Consider the following 17,366-nt stretch of genomic DNA (forward strand, 5'->3'; position numbering starts at 1 on the left):
AAATTTTGTCTCAGGTTTAAATAAATGACACTTGGTCAGACTTGATAAATTGTGGCTTTACTGTTATTATTTAACTGTAATGTCATTGTAAGATACTGTTTCTTTGACTTTTTAAAGTTTAACTGTACTTTCAATAAAAGTACTAAAAACTAAATAGAAAACAAATGGAACCCCAGTGATTCTTTATTTGTCCACACATAGAATGTGGGAAAAAAAAAAAGTGCCTTTCTGAACACATGATTAGATTTTAGTATTATTCATGGACTAACTGACATACATACAGCTCATAATGGTGATAATGTGATAAGAGCCTGTAGAACCAGTGTGAGCATAAGGGCCAGTGTGCTGAGTGAGGCTACGACTCCAGCATTGGGGTAACCATAACTCGTCCTACATGAGCTCTTCACTGCATCGTATGGAATAGGAAGGTCATCTGGATCTGTGGCTTTCAGACTCTCACGAACCTGACACAAAAAGATATGACTGTCAGACACATTGAAAAGCACTAATGGATTATTTTTTGCCATGATAGCAACAATATTTCTGTTATAAAGAAAATATTTTTCTTTAATTTTCTATAATCTTTATATGGATAACCAATATTGTTTAGGCCCACCTCTACCACTGAAAGGAGTACATTGCACTGATCCAAGGAGTTGTCCACTATTTGACAACAAATAACGTTGCTGTTTAAAAAAGTTAGAGCAGACAGTCATCTTGACCTTTAGGCTTTTACATGGCTTAAAAAAAAGCTGATACCTGCACTTCCCATAATGAGACTTGATAGCGTCTCTCTGTTGTCATACTGCAATGACATCATGTCTGATTTGTGTGTTTACCAGGTTTCAGGGAACTACTCTTATTCACTTTCTTGCTTAAAAATTATATGATCAGTGTTGCATGTGTAGTAAACTCAGAGCTGGAGTGAGGGAAAATGTTAGATTGGCAAAAATCCTGGAAAAAGGTAAACTGTCAACCTTGTTCTGGACAAAGACAAAAAACCTCAACTCTTTAGATCAAAACTATTGCTCTATCCCATATGTTTGATCTGTACAAAAAACAATGTAAAAATGTCTGTTTTGTGTGGGTAATGTGTCAGGCTATTTCCTAGGTGAAATTGTGCAGACAAAAACTGTCACATATCAGTTGTAAAACAACAATTCCATATACTGCTTTGTAAAAATTAATAAAAATGGAAATAGTATTTTTATTGACCTTGATTGTAATCACATTTGTCGCTGTGTGTGTGTGTGCGTGTGTGTGTGTGTGTGTGTGTGTGTGTGTCTGTGTGTGCGTGTGCATTCTTCACCTTCTCAACCTCCTTCATGACCCGGAGCAGGTTTTCTCCCAGAGCAGCTTTGACCTCCTCATCAGTCCATCCTCTCTTCAACAGTTCAGCCACTAGACTGGGCACTTTGGACACATCCTCCAAACCCTCTGGTACTCTGAGACGATAGGTTTTGGAGGGACAGTGTGAACTATTATCTTAAGAGTTGCCAATTTAACACGCCGACTCTCATATTATATTTCATCTAGATTGTGTGGGTATGGTTATGGCAATATACAAGCCCAGTTCTGCCATAGGTGCAAATATGTGATAAAGAAATACAAAAAGCAGGGACAGGAACAGATGCATAGTGAGCTCGACCCTACCTGGCAATAAATGTTAATGTAGGATCCTTTTATGTACAATGTTCAAAAAAGAACGTTAGTACAAGCTTTTCACTGTTCTTACCTGGAAACTCCATCATAATCTCCACCAAAACCAACAACACCTGCTCCAGCCACTTTTTTTATGTGGTCAAAGTGATCTACAATGAAAGCAATAAACATGACAAAGTGGACAGATACACTATATATGTTAATAATTTAACCAAGTTTACAACAGTAATTTACCAGCTACATCTGAGAGTGTAGCCGTCCTGCTGCAGGTCACATAATCATTGTAGAAGTTCACCATGATGATTCCTCCGGTTTCATTCTGGAGAGAGACAAGATTTTACAATGACAGAAAAGCACCTAAAAACTCTAATATATAGGATGGAATAGGACACTGTGCACTGTCAGGAGGCCCTGTGCAGTGACTGAAAGTGCAGAGCGATGACCTGGCCTGAGATATGCATTCAAGGTTGATGATCCAATTACACAAGGGAGCTGACCTCTGCTTTCTGATACAGTAACTCACCTTTATTAGGTACACCTGTACAATCTGATGCAATTCAGCAGCCACACCATGAATTCTACTTTTACAAGCTTAGAACTTTTAAGCTGAAGTTGACAAAAATTGATAATTGGACTACGGTTTTATTACATTTAGCAATTTGGCAGACACTTTTATCCAAAAGAACTTACAAGAGAGGAACAAGGCAAGCAAATCTAAGACTAGGAGAAAACATCAAAGCAAAGTTATTACTCAGGTCATACTGGGTCATGGAGTCGTACTGGAGTGCATTACATTAGGAGGTGGTTCTAATGATTTGGCCACCTCATATATTTAATAGGAAAGCGGAACATTAGAACCACCTCCTGATATAATGACCTCAGTATTAACCACACAGTAAAATTAGTACTTTTCTGACATTTTCATCTTAAACTTATAACCCTGTAAAAGTAGAATTCATGGCAGAGCTGATGTATTTGACTGGATTAGATAGGGGAGTGTATATCAGAGTGCAGATCTCCGGGTTACGTCAGCTGGGTTTTTTTATCTCTTTGTTTTACGGTGTTGCACAACAAACAGATAACTGCCATTATTTATCTCACACTTGAACTAGTAACAATGTGTCAATTTATAAGCACTTTGGTCTTGTAAAAACAGGTTAAATGTTAGTTATTGTCTTTTTATGATCCCTGCTTTTTCACATCCAAATCTCTTCCAGTAACGGTGGTATAAATTGTCTTTCATTGCCTATGGAAATGAAGGAACATGGGCAGACGGCCCCTCCTCACTAAAGCATGGTGGTAACAGCAGCAACACCAAAAGCTTGTGAAAATAAAATGAACACTGTCAAAATGTGCGGAAATCCTGGGGGAAAACCAGATGCAGTCTGTGGGAGAACTGTCACTTTTAAAACAAAAGAATGAACGCAAACATATAAGTACTCCATTAAAAAAAACGTTCTTTTCTTTTCAGCTGTTCCCTTTCAGGGGTCGCTTCAGCGAACCATGTGCCTCCATCTAACACTGTCCTCTGCATCCTCTTCTCTCACACCAACTAACTTCATGTCCTCTCTCATTACATCCATAAATCTCCTCTTTGGTCTTCCTCTAGGCCTCCTGCCTGGCAGCTCCAACCTCAGCATCCTTCTACCGATATATTCACAGTTTCTCCTCTGAACATGTCCAAACCACCTCAATCTGGCCTCTCTGACTTTATCTCCAACACATCTAACATGAGCTGTCCCTCTGATGTACTCATTTCTGATCCTGTCCGTCCTCGTCACTCCCAAAGAGAACCTCAACATCTGAAGCTCTGCTACCTCCCGCTCTGCCCCCTGTGTTTTCTTCAGTGCCACTGTCTCTAAGCTGAACAACATCGCTGGTCACACCACCATCTTGAAAACCTTTCCTTTAATTCTTGCTGATAATCTTTTATCACACAACACACCTGACACTTTTCTCCACCCGTTCCAACCTGCTTGCACTTGCGCCATTAAAAACAAACTGTGTATTTTAAATGATCACGTAGATAACAAATGTACAATTTCAGACCAGATTTTCAAAAGGTGAAATCTATGGCAGAAGAAAATTTCTAGTAATGAACAAATAATAACAAAATTCTCTGGTAATATAGAAACTTGGTGTAAATCAAATACAGGTGTAAATCAAATACAGTAGGTGGTAAAGTTGAAGCTAATTTTTAGCTCATTTGATCCACAGTACTACTGTACATCTGCGTTTATTAAAAACTACATAAGGAACTGACATCTAAAGCTGTCAACTCACTGCTTTAGTTACACACACTTTAGTTACAAGCGCACACACTCACAACTGTCCTGAGAACATCATCTGGGACGTTCCTCTTGTGTGGACAGACGCTGTAGGCGGAGGAGTGGCTGAAGATGACTGGAGCTTTGGACATGTCCAGCACTTGTTTCATCACTGTTACGGTCACGTGAGCGAGGTCGATCAGCATCCCCAGACGGTTCATTTCCACTATTACTTGCTGTTGTAAGAAACCACTATAATTATTTCTAGGATCTACTTAATTAGTTTGTGCTTCAAAAATGTAAAGCCTATAGAAAAGTGGTCCTTTTAAAATTGTGTAATGACACAAACACACAAAATAAAAACATGAAATATGAATACATTCTGTACTTTGAATGGTGAAACATTTGTACTAGAAATGCCTTATGTGCAATTGTGAGAGTGTGGACATTTTTACGTTTTACAGCAGAGGTGTAAAATATAACACTAAACTGTAACTTACTAGAGTTACATCTCTGCTTGTACACTGACCTTGCCAAATGGAGACAAGCCATTGTGTTGAGATGGATCGGATCCAGTGTCCACAAGCCAGTTATCCACCCTGATTTATAAAGAAAAAGAATAGAATGAGGAAGTTTTGTTTTCTTGATTTATTTATTTTTTTATTATTTCTATTTATTTTATATTTTGTTTTTTTAAAAACTTTATTCCCAGAAAAATGTTACTAATAATTTATAAAAAAATGTCCAAAATGTCAAATATAAATTAGAATTATGAATATATACAGATTAAAGTACAATATTACCATTCTTCCTAAATCCTGACTAAGAAACAACTACAACCGATATCACACCTCATCAGTGCTAGTTTGCCTCGTCTGCTCTGCCCTTTTGGTACATTGGGTATTGGGCAGTACATGTAGTTTGTACTGCTGCTGATACTACTTCTACTTTACTCTTTGTTTATTGTAACTTTATCTTGTTTTAACTATATCATAATTGTTTGCTTTAAGTTCTTGTGTTTAAGCTGTGCATTTTAAACATGCATCTACCTTTATAATGCTACTCTTTGAAGTGTAGGCTTTATGTCTAATATAGTTGCTTCACATTTTGTCTTGTTTTTATGATTTTCATATGCAATGTGCTTTTGTTGTTTTATTGGCTGCCTGACACCAAGCAGGAACAATAGTTAAAAAAAGAGCCTCCTGGCTAACACTGGCACATCGACACTACTGTTGCTTAAATTGATTAAAAATGAAGAACAATTGGCAGATGGAAAAACCAAAGACAGTTACAGTAACTTTAGCCAACTCCTAATAGCTGCAGCTGTCTAATTGATTCTTCCAGAGAACTGATACTTCTAACCTCAGAGGAAAATGACTGGTTTACAGAAATCCCCCGTACTTTTCAGAGCACAAACTAGACTGACCGTTAGGTCTGATGTTACAAGATCTACCCAGATATATCTGAGTCTTTCTGAATGCTCAGGTAATAACTACAGGAACCACGTCCTTTATTCCTCACTATAGCATAACTTCATGTGAGAGCTGTAAGACAGGTGTATCGTGTCCATTTCCACAGGGCAGTGGTGCAATGTAACAGAGTACATTTACTCAAGTAAACCATTTAAGTATCCATCTGAGGCACTTTAGCATTTTCATTTCAAGCTACTTTGTACCTAAATAAATATGACAATAATAGTTTAGATTTTGCACACAAAGCACATTTAGATTCACTGTTATAGATTTAACTGCCAGTATGTAGATACTGTAATGGAAATTTTTTATGAACCTAGTTAAACACGACTTGTTAAACTTGTACTCATTAGCCTTCATGTGACCTTTGGTGCTTGCAGTAATTCTCGTTCCTTTGCCTGGTAATTAAGGTTATATGGCTTGTTTCAATGTACTGACGATACAACCACAAATGTGATAGAGGCCAACCATGTTGTCCTCTGTAGGGAGGAACCCAAAGCTGTAGGGATGGTTATCTGCCATTACAAAAGGAAGCTGCTTTCACTGAAACTGTGTTTCACTCTGCAGGTCAGGCCCTCTGTATGACTGCCTGACCTTCTACGCATAGAATAAACTCAAGAAAGACAATTCTCTTGTCTTAGTCATTATTTCAGTTCTCACCACCTTCAAGTTGTTTTCAACCACAATTTGGTTCCATAAGTACCTTGAAGAATGACTCCAGATTCCTGAAGGCGGACAGTGACAGATCATCCTGGAAGCAAATTAACTCCAGCCTCTACCTTGATAGCTTAAGAGACGAGAAGGCTGAACACTGAAGGAATGGAACACTGCCATGGGCATTTCCAATTGAGTCCAGCACACAGTGAGATACTGAAATAATGTATTATTATTATTATTATTGGAGAAAAAAGAAAGGTACCAAGTGAATTCACTGTCTCTTTGCCTTCTAAGTCTTCATCATTTTCACCTGGTCACAGGTCATTACAGGGCAGAGTAGTTCGCTGAGAAGAGCTGCTGTTTGTATGAACAGGGCAGGTCCAAAAATAAAATTACCGCTGGGACTAGATCCTAGTGTTACTGTGAGAGAAGGGAGACACTAAATTTGACTACTCCAAATGTTGTTACTGTGAAAGCCAAGTATGATGATAAAAAAATTATTGAACGTTTGAAAATCTGGACCAAGAATTTGGCTTTTCTCAAGGAGGCTCCTTTAGTCAAATCAGCTGATAAAATTGGAAGAAAAATTGTTTAGTAAAGAAAAGAAACTAAAAGCAAATAGAAAAGGCATACAGATGTGTAACTTACATAAAGAATGTTACAGTATGTTGTAGAGTATAATGTTAAAAAAGTGGAGGCATGGGGTACGAACACAAACAGAAGCTGGACGCTGACTTGGACTCCTACCCGTCAGCACCACCAAAACCATCACCACAAGAAGAACACAAACACTGAGTGCAACTACAATCAGTCCCACAGCAACTTTTCTACCTATTCACCCATTCTCCCTAACAATCACACAGACACACACGGGGGCATTGACCACACACTGGGAAGTTGGGGTTCAGTGTGTTGCTCAAGAACACTTTGACACATGACCGGAGGAGCCGGAGATCGAACCGAACAACTGCAGGATTGGTGGACGACCGCTCTACCTTCCTCCGCCACAGTCGACCCCTGAAGATTGACCATAAAGATTTCTTAATATGACAGAAATCATAGAGGAAGAGGATAGAGGATGGGGAGGTGGAGGTGGCCGATATCCAGTATCTGCAGATGAGAGCCACACATGTGGGAAAAGGGGGATACTGGGCAAAAGACTGTCCCTCTGGGACAAAGTGGTGTCCTTATTGCCATTGAGGAGGACATAGTCCCAGAGATTGTCCTGAGAAGTCATCGCCAGTGGCAAACTGAAGGGGGGAGGGGGGTAAAAGCTGGTTCCCCAGGGACAGTTGCTGGTGACTGACCAAAAGCGTTAGGGTTAGGGGAGGTAATACACACTGACACACACTGTAGTGAAGACATGCTTACATACACATACCCTGATTTGATAACTGCAATGAATGAAATGCTTGTCAGACATGCACTGATAATTTGCCAGATCAATACAATGACAACTGCTTTATGAAGCCCACATGCTGAAATAGATGTGTATTGGAATGAGCAATGTGTTCAATTTCTGGAAGATGTGGAAAGAGAGGGAGAGAGGAAATTTCCTAAATACTCTCTGGTCAAGAGGTGACATTTTGGTAGAGAGCGACTAGGTGAGTATTTAAAGTAGCCGAAGTTGCAAAAACTGTGGTCGCTTCGAGTACAGTGTAGGTGTCTCTGGGAAACCACACAAAGGATATTTGACTCAGCCAATGTCTTGTGCAAATCCATCAAGATCAATCTTTTAATCATGCATTCATGCCCCGTAAATTTGACATATTTAATGATTAAAAGGTGGATGTGATTGATGTCCGACATCAGAAGAAATACAAGTCTTGGTGAATAATAGCCCTGCTTCTTTGTTATATGTGCATGAATGGAATCTGCAGAAGTCTGTCTTATCTAGTTCATGTCAAAAGGTGATTTACGTTGTACAGCACATGTTTAACATGGCCCTGATGTTCCTTATGAACAAAGATGGGATTCAGTGAAGCCTGAGAAAAACATTTTTCATGGTGTTGCTGAAAAACAAAAAGGAAAAAAACCCAAAAAACACACTTTGGTTCCCGTTTGTTTTCATTTGATGTATGTTTGCTAATCACTTACTGTTATGTAGTTACTGTTAATAATTTTCTACTGCTAAAGAAAGGGAACTTTTGGAAAAGAAAAGAAAAACCTCAAAATTTGGACATAACCTACACTGAATCGTTTGAACTTTTAGGGATGATGGCTGAATATTGTTTGTTTGTACTGAAGGGATTAATGAATAATCAAAAGAGTGGAGTGTCATGGAAAATATTTATGAACTTAGTTAAACACTACTTGTTAATCTTGTACTCATTAGCCTTCATGTGACCTTTGGTGCTTTCTGTAACTTCTCGTTCCTCTGCCTGGTATTCAAGGTTACATGGCTCATTTCAATGTACTGACGATACAACCGCAAAGGTGATAGAGGCCGACCATGTAGTCCTCTGTAGGGAGGAACCCAAAACTGTAGGGATGCTTATCTGCCATTACAAAAGGAAGCTGCTTTCACTGAAACTGTGTTTCAGTCTGCAGACTGCTTAGTACTCTGTATGACCTTCTATGCATAGAATACTCTTAAGACAGTTGTCTTGTCTTAGTCATTGTTTCAGTTCTCACCACCATCACGATATTCTGTTTTCAATGACACCATTACAACTTAAATAATTACATTTTTGTGGATTTTCTCATCATTAGTATCAGCAAAAGGAATCATTTTGAAGTGTGGCTAATTAAATGACTAAACCTGTGTGCTCTCTTTCTTACCAGGGTGTGTTGCAGGAGTGTGTGAGAGTGAGGTAGCGGACACCCAGCTGGTACATGGTGCGCAGGGTGGCCAAACTGCTGTCGATAGAGTGTCCGCCCTCCACCCCGATCAGACTGGCTGTCTTGTTCATGCTGAAAGCCTCCATGATGTCTGTGCAATGCAGATGTGACAGGTGATTTATCAGGCGCGAACAGAACAGATGTGGCACTGGGCTTTAGCTACTATAACAGCAAAATGTCTCACCTTGGCTACTGGTGGCAAACATGAAGGTTTCTGGGTATTTCTGACACATCCTGTGAATCACATCTATCTGTTCCAGTGTTTGTCTTACAGCATCTTTGTATTGGGTGTCACAGGGAACATAGGCTGACCAGAACTGAAGGTGGAACAAAGGATAACGAAAAATACAATTAAATATCAGCACTGCTGGTTATCCAGCAAAGGTTTTTAGGAGCTGGCACTTTCCTTATTAGAACATCTCTTTTTATTGAGGTAATGTTTGCTTTGTTTAAATATGCTGAGGGGTGAGACAGTGTCTCATAGTGACTTCCTGAAAAAATAAGTATTTCATTTTTTTTTTGAAAAAAAAAAAGTACTGAAAGCATTAATATTATAATCATGAATAATGTATACAATGAAAATATATCAGGCATAGTACCTGTTACAAATGTCCACAATAAGTCACTGGAACATTTAGCAAAGTAAAAATACCTCAGTGTTGTACTTGGAATAATGTAACACATTTCATTTCAACACTGATTTCATTTGTTGCTGCAAGAGCAGGTGTGGATCTAGACTTGTACATGAGAAAATAATCTCCAAAATTAAAAATAAACCCAATTTGGCTTTATGTCTCTCTCGTTCATATCTATCTCTCATTGGAACTAGGTTTTGAATGATATTACTTGCATCTTCCTATTGATACGACCTAAATTATTTTTTATACCCCCTAAAATTTGTGAAATGGTGCCTGTGATGAGCCAACGACAGATACATTCACTTGATCTTTTGAGTTGTGTTTCCTTTCATTTTCCACTTCCCAGTACATTGTTTTGTTGGTACCTGTGCTCCAAGCCGACCCTCTTTGATCTTAGGGATGTTGGTGTGTGTTGAGCTGAGTGTGTTAAGATCCACTTTATTGAGCTCGTTGTTGAATTTCTGTCGAAGTTGCCAAGGTAGGTCATTATGTCTGAAAGATCAGAGTCACACACCCAAAGTTTCATCATAAACTGATTGGACTGCTGGCTTGGACAGATCAGAACAAGACCTCAGTTTTTACTGCAACATTTTACTTATGTAAAATGCTGGTGTTGCGCATTAGAGCAGACAACCTATTATCACCATCATGCAAAGCATTTGTACCTTCGTGCAAAGTGTTTCTACTTACCCATCAATGAGCGGCGTCTCCGACATCAGCCTCAAAGCTTTGCTCATGTACAGGTCCTCAGCAAACGCCAGCACACAAGAATTGACACACAGTGCTAAATATACAGCTGAGATAACCTTGGACAGCATTTCCTAATCTTTTGCACGCAGTTAAATTCACCCCTTTTCTTTTTCTTTGTGTTCCTAAACTTTTTCTTCCCTGTTCAGATTGCACTAGCTGTCCTTTTTGTTTTCCGGATCAATCTCTGCTGAAACAGATTTCTTTTACTTCTGTGTTTGTTTGTATCTGTGCAGACTATTGCAGATAGTCACTCCCATTTTTTGTATATTCCCATTCGATTATGCCTTTGAATGTCATCTCTGCTCATCGCTCGCTCCTCCTCTGTCCCCAGTCTGTTTCTCATTACGGCTTAAGAAGTTGTAAACACAGAACAGTAGCTTAAATATTATCCCTCACTTTTATGTGTCATTCTTTTGTCCTTGGAAAAACTCACCACACAACGATTTCCAGAGCCACAAAGCAACACCAGCACAGCTATTTAATCTGGAGCTGTTTAACCATCTTTACTTTAAGGAAGAATGACATGTAGAAGATATTTACACTTTAATCCTTCACATAAACTGAAACCAATTGGTCAAGTATTTTTTTATGCAGCTTCAATGATACAAGACTCTATACAACAGAAGAGTGTATGTTCATGTACAATGTCATGGCAATTTCACAGATTCAGACTTAAAATAGCTGCACCATTTATTTATTAAACAAGGCATTTTCTTTTCTACCATATGGAGTGAATTGATTTACTTAGTGCCCCTGACTCACTTCTGAATAAAGATGTCAAGTTTCTGCAACTATTACATTTGCAGCACAAACAACTGCTAAAAATTACAATCAATCCATGAGAAAGCAGTACTTGCTTAACTGCAGCCTGATATTTCTGTGTTTCATATACCTACATGTCCAAAAACAATTAAAAATGTATCAAAGACTCACATGGGTATTTCCTTCATTACCAATTTAATATTAGAGCCAAGTAACAATAGGGCTTTCTGCTGCCAGAAATATTGAGTAGAGCACCAAATGTGTAGTATACCGTGGCTGAAAAAGTATCTCCATACAATGTGCTGTTTACACCTGTCTAAGTAATGGTTGCTAAAGTTGGCTATATGCTTTAAAAAGAAAACCAAAATTGGGCTGTTGTAAAAGATCCACATGATCAGTAGAATCAAATGAGAGTTGCTTATGAGAAATAGGCCAAACCCCTACTGGGGTTTGTTTGCATTAACTTGTACACTAGATTACAAATTGACAACAATACGTCAGCAGTTAGTCATTATTAATAATACAGATGATTTTTAATATAATTCACACTCGGGCTACTCAGGAGCACCTACTGTTGTAGCGTACTGCACCACAGTCATCAGTGATACATTTTCCTCTTTGTCTTAACACATTTTCATTTTTTCAACATTTTCTATGCCTTCATGATGACAGTGTTCATGATTGTGAAAATCTCGATCATTAATAATATTGTTCTTGTTTCATGCTCAAACTCATCACCTTTTACGCGGTCTTCTGCCTAGAATCACACATTGATCACATCATTGTGAAGGGGGCCTCTATAATAATGACTCCTGTTAAAACATTCTTATTCTAATCTTTTACCATGTAAGTAAATGCATCTTTCTTTCAATAAGGAACATTATATCTATATATTTTTTTTTTTACTTAACATGGGCGTATTAGAGAGATCACAACTTAAAGTATGCCGTACCAACAGCAGAGAAGACTATCACAGGGTGAACACTTACAGTACCATGCATGTCCTTTAACCATCACAAACATGAAGACTGCTGCAGGGATTTGGCCTTTACAGTCTTCAGTCATCAAACATCGTCGTCAAGCTGCACCACGAAAAACATTGCTCACAGTAAAATGATGTCATTGTTTACATCACAACTAGGCTTAATACATTCAGACCATTCAGAGTATTTCCAGTTCTGTATTTAAGTTCTTGTTTATTATTGTCACAAGAAGTTATGCTCATTCAGAATATTTCACCCAAATGTAAAAGCAAAATGTACAAACCGGATGCTCAACCCTGCTCTGCTGAAATTTGTTTCTCTGAGCAGGGACTGAGTTGGTTCATCAGGACAATTCAGCTCAGATGGTTTGAGTGACGGACTACCTGTGCCTGTTGGCTGTCAGTGATTCTTTGACTTTGCCCTGACTTCTATCTACTGTACAAACAGACCTGTAGTACTTTTTTTTTAACAAACATTTACAAATTTTACAAACTTCAGTATGGAAGGATGGACCAGAACAAATACATCTCACATTGTTTGATTCTGTGTGTTTAATGGAAATGTCAAAATAAATAAATAAATTAATAAAATAGACTAATATGATTTGTCGGTAAAACAAATCTTCACACTTTCCACAATGTTATTCATAGTCATTTATTCTATTGCTACTCTATATTAAAACAGTGATTAGTTCATCTGCAACTTTTATTTAATCATGCAAATCTTATTTAAGTTTTAAGTTAACCTTTTATTGCAACAGAGAGCTGGACAACAGTTTTAAAAAGGGCTATGTTGGTTTAGACCAGATTCTGGTGACTGGAAGACTGATACAGCTGATGACACCCAACGGTTGAGTTCCTTAAAGGACAGAAGCCCTAGGATGTCCCAGGGGCTTTTTTGGTGGATATGAAAGGCGTGACAAAATTTACTCTAAACAAATTAATTAAATCTTTCTCTGTCCAACTCCCACCTGAATTGTCTCACCTGCATTTCCTCCTTTTAGTTACCACAGAGCTTGTTGGTCTTCACTTGGTGTCACTCTCTCACAGTCTGATGCACAGAGAGACAGAGCAGAGAAACAGGTAAAGCTCCAAAAGGAAAAGGGTAATAATATACTTATATCAAGGCTGGATATGGCCAGGTTGGATGTCACAGAGATGTTTCATGGTATTTCTTTTCCTGGACACCTGCACACCCAGGATTCCTTGCAAAGAGCTCTCGAATTTGAGTTTCAGGACACGGATATCCTCATTGTCACCTATCCAAAATCAGGTAAGAAGAGATCACAAATGAGTCAAGATACACGAAACCTGCAGTTTCTTTTAAGTGTACTACAGCTAACCACGAGAACGTTGAGTAACCCATTGTCGACATTTTCCAATACCAGTGAATATGCATGTACGACTGACATCTACATATAAGCATATTACTTTACAGACTAGGTTTTAGAACCTTCTGAAGTATCAGATCACAGATGCTCTTTCTCTTTTCTTTCAACAGGCACCACATGGGTACAGCAAATTGTGACTCTTATACTCAGCAAAGGAGACCCAAACTTGTCTCAAACTGTCCCAAACTGGGCCCGGGCTCCATGGCTGGAACAATACTACTTCTCAGCGATACTGGAGACCTCATCCAGGACACCCCGAATCATTACCTCTCACCTCAACCATCAGTTACTGGGCCCTGCCCTGCAGGGCTCCAAAGCCAAGGTCAGATTATATACTACTCAGAAAATGTTAGGGATATTTTACTTTCAGGTGAAATTGATGGAAAATGTCAAATGTTCATGCTACAGTGACATTATATCATGGAAGTAGGGTATTTTCAGTAGAAGCATGCAACTGTAATTCTTCATCTCAAACAATGTATTGAAACAAAAACTGACAACAGAAACGTCAACAAAAAACGTCAATGTCTCAATAACTTGTCAATTGGTCCCATGATTTCAAAATGTAAGCAGCATGATGAAGCAGACTGTGTGTGGTTGTTAGAAGAGAAAAACTGTGGGTTTTAGGAGCGAACAGGGATTCCACACATGGTATGACTTCTGTGTTTAGCCAGAAGTCACCTTAAACTGTAACAGCTCATTTCTCTAGCTGTGGAGCTAACTTACAGTAGTGTAGCCTGGATTAGTTTTATTACTGCTGCTTCCTCCTGTTTCTCACTAGATTAAGTGCCATGTTCTTTAAATTACCTATACATGTAGTGAGGATTTGTGTTTATGTGTCAGCCCTTTGGTAGATTGGGGGTGAAACACACTTCGATCCCAGTGACACCAGGGAATTGATCTAGCCCAAAAATCAATCAGGTTGTAAAGTACAAAGATTTGAACAGTGTTGCTCTGTGCATTTCCACAGATCATATATGTGAGCAGAAACCCTAAGGATGTGGTGGTGTCCTTTTACCACTTTCACAAAATTGCCAACTTTCTCCCTGAAGCCGGCTCATTTGCGGAGTTTTTGAACCAATTTCTGAAGGGCACACGTGAGTCGACACGAGTGATCAATATAGATTTTCAGAACACTGTGCAGCCAAAAGTATAACTTGATTTTGACTATTTGTTGCAGTGCACTTTGGCTCCTGGTTTGACCATGTTAAAGGTTGGACCAGTCAGACAGCAACTATGAACAATCTTCTACACGTCACCTATGAAGAGATATCACTGGTAAAGGAGATGAGATTCATCATTCTCTTCACAATTAAATGTTGCTTAAATCAATAGCTATGCATGCATGCACTATGCTTATGGCAGTATCTCAAGCTAAGTCTGGATTGCCTGTTTGGTTCTCTTTTCAATTATTCTACAGGACCTACATGGTGCCATAAAGAGGCTCAGCACTTTTCTACAGTGTCCCCTGGTGGAGGATGAGGTCAACAATTGTGTTGAACACTGCAGTTTCAGCAACATGAAAGACAACAAGATGGTTAATTATACCCTCATTGCTGACGATATAGTGGATCATAGAAAGGGCTCCTTCATGAGAAAAGGTGCAAAAAGTTTTTTTATACAGTCCAATCAAAACTTGATTCACTGCTTCACAATTTTTTTTTTTTTTCCTTTCGGCTCCCGTGAGTTCAGGGTCTCCACAGTGGATCATTCCACATGTTGACACAGCTTTTACACCGGATGCCCTTCCTGACACAACCCTTCCCATTTTCTTCACAATATGTAACCTAAATTATGTTTCCTACTTCCAACCTGGGAGTAAGGATCCCCCAGTGAGGACTAGGCTGAATCTGAGGGGTCAACAGAGCACAATAATAAGGCTTACAGCTTAAAACGTTACAGTGAAAAATCTATAAGATTACCCCATTTTAAATAGATGACTCCTAAATCGGGATTTAAATAGTAATAAAGAAAAGGGGTTGATTTTTTTTTTAATATTACAAAAGCACAAGATACATTGTTGAACATTGTTATTGTATTAGAATAACATTGAAGAATAGTAATGAGTTGCAGTGCAAGCAACAGAAACAATAGAACAACAGATTACATTCAAAGTGCGGCCATTTGCCTGTAGTTGGCTGCATGAAGTTTTAAAAATCACTTATCCATTTTGCTTTGTTTTTTTCATTTCTTCCTACTATTCAGGTAAAATTGGAGACTGGAAAAACATGTTCACAGAGGAGCAGAGCCAATATTTGGAAAGTGTTTTGAAGTCCAAGATGCAGGACTGCATGTTAGAGTTTGTGTGGGACGTGCAGGAGGAAGAGGAACCACTTGGAAAAGAGGAAAATCCCTCAGAGGAACACGACTCTGAAAGAAGTTAAAATAAGTTGGAATGACTATGGTTTGTTTATTTTCAAAAATAAATAAATTAATAAATTAAAACTCAAACAGAACTACAAGTTCCAACCCTGAACAAAGACAAAACTGACCTAACCTGTATAACACAAAAGGGGAAACATATATATACAGGGTGGTCAAACCAATATGACACACAAGGGGTAGACATTACTATACCTAAACAAATTATAAAAACACACTAGACAGACAGCTTACAAACATTCTCAAATTTGTACTGTACAAAAACAAATATAAGAAATAATAAAAGAAATACAGTTTTAAATAACCTATTAAAACTCAAGAAACACTTTCCGCATATTGTCCCCTCCCTGCATCCACCAGGGCACTTGGTACAATCCGGGCCGTAGAAAGTATTTAGGAATGAGAAGGGTCTCAAACCAATCTTACTCAAGGAAAAGAGAAATTTAATTAATTCAGCTTAAATTAAACTACTTATTGACAATACAAAATTAATCAAATGTACATGCTACAAAGGCCAACTGTGTATGTCAAACAAATAAACCTAATACTGAAATTAAATGTGCTGTTTAAGTTACTAGTGAAAGAAAATAAGCTTAAGGTAAAATTAAAGGTAAGTCAAAACAAATAAAGGGTGTGGCCGAGGCTGTGGCCATCAGTGTGTGTGTGTGTGTGTGTGTGTGTGTGTGTGCGCGTGTGTGTGTGTGAGAGAGAGAGTGAGAGAGAGAGAGAGAGACACACACACACACATTGAGAGAGAGAGCAAATATAAGGAGATGATAAATTTTTGGTTGAATGAAGTGTGTATTGCATTAAAATTTGCATTAAAAGGTTTGAACCATTGGATCTGGGTTTTGTTGACATTTTACTGACACCTGGGTAACGAGACTTTCTTGTTACAGACATTATTGTTCCCAAGTGACATTACAGCTGGAACAATCTGTCCTTCTGTGAAACACGGGAAATTGAAAAAGCTACATTCACAGTTTGGTTAAAAGCAAGTTGTGGGAAGTCGGGCAGACTATAAGCTTGGCATTTTAAAGAGTGACTTCAGTTTGATTTCAATTTGGTGAGTACATGTATATATGGATGGGAGCAGCAAGGTGGTGATGTGATTGGTATTGATCTCCCCTTTGTGTCTTGGCTTCTAGATCCAGTTTGTTTCAGCTTCAGAGAGACAGTTTAAGATAGGAAGGCCAGAGGGGGCTTTAATACTATTTAAAAACTGCACACATACATCCCAAATATGAAGCAACATAGAAATTGTCGAAGTCACCCTTTAAGTGTGAATTTCTTCCAGGACTCAAATTTTATTAATATCTCCAATTCTGTGAATCCATTAAAAAGTTTTACAAATTGCTGAGTTTTTTCTTGCATTATAGAAACCTTTGACAATCACACAGGAAAAACGCAGGAGGGATTTTCACCTAATAATGCAAGACAACAGTTTGTTGTTACTGTAGCTGTTCTATATCACACTATTTAATACGGCACGTAGCCAGTAACTACAAAATAAAACTGTACAAAATAAAAAATAAAACATTTCATTGCACATTGCTGCCTAT

General features: G+C 38.4%; 2 protein-coding genes across 2 annotated transcripts; one reads left to right on the forward strand and one right to left on the reverse strand.

The window, feature by feature from the left end:
* Positions 1 to 41: 41 nt before the first annotated feature.
* Positions 42 to 10,621, reverse strand: dpep1 (dipeptidase 1). The gene is made up of 10 exons (XM_067496271.1): positions 10,228 to 10,621; positions 9,903 to 10,029; positions 9,084 to 9,216; positions 8,840 to 8,990; positions 4,459 to 4,528; positions 3,989 to 4,165; positions 1,897 to 1,981; positions 1,736 to 1,811; positions 1,310 to 1,445; positions 42 to 464 (listed from the first exon to the last, which is right to left on the reverse strand). The coding sequence occupies exons 1-10, from the start codon at positions 10,353 to 10,355 to the stop codon at positions 285 to 287; spliced, it is 1,263 nt and encodes a 420-aa protein (XP_067352372.1). The 5' UTR covers positions 10,356 to 10,621; the 3' UTR covers positions 42 to 284.
* Positions 10,622 to 13,150: 2,529 nt separating this feature from the next.
* sult5a1 (sulfotransferase family 5A, member 1) lies at positions 13,151 to 16,280 on the forward strand. Its single transcript, XM_067494113.1, has 6 exons — positions 13,151 to 13,304; positions 13,533 to 13,744; positions 14,393 to 14,519; positions 14,603 to 14,700; positions 14,843 to 15,023; positions 15,628 to 16,280. Exons 1-6 carry the CDS (start codon positions 13,166 to 13,168, stop codon positions 15,804 to 15,806), a joined length of 936 nt encoding a protein of 311 aa, XP_067350214.1. The 5' UTR covers positions 13,151 to 13,165; the 3' UTR covers positions 15,807 to 16,280.
* The last annotated feature ends 1,086 nt before the right edge of the window (positions 16,281 to 17,366 follow it).

This window comes from Channa argus, chromosome 2 (assembly GCF_033026475.1).
Source record: "Channa argus isolate prfri chromosome 2, Channa argus male v1.0, whole genome shotgun sequence".
NCBI lineage: Eukaryota > Metazoa > Chordata > Actinopteri > Anabantiformes > Channidae > Channa > Channa argus.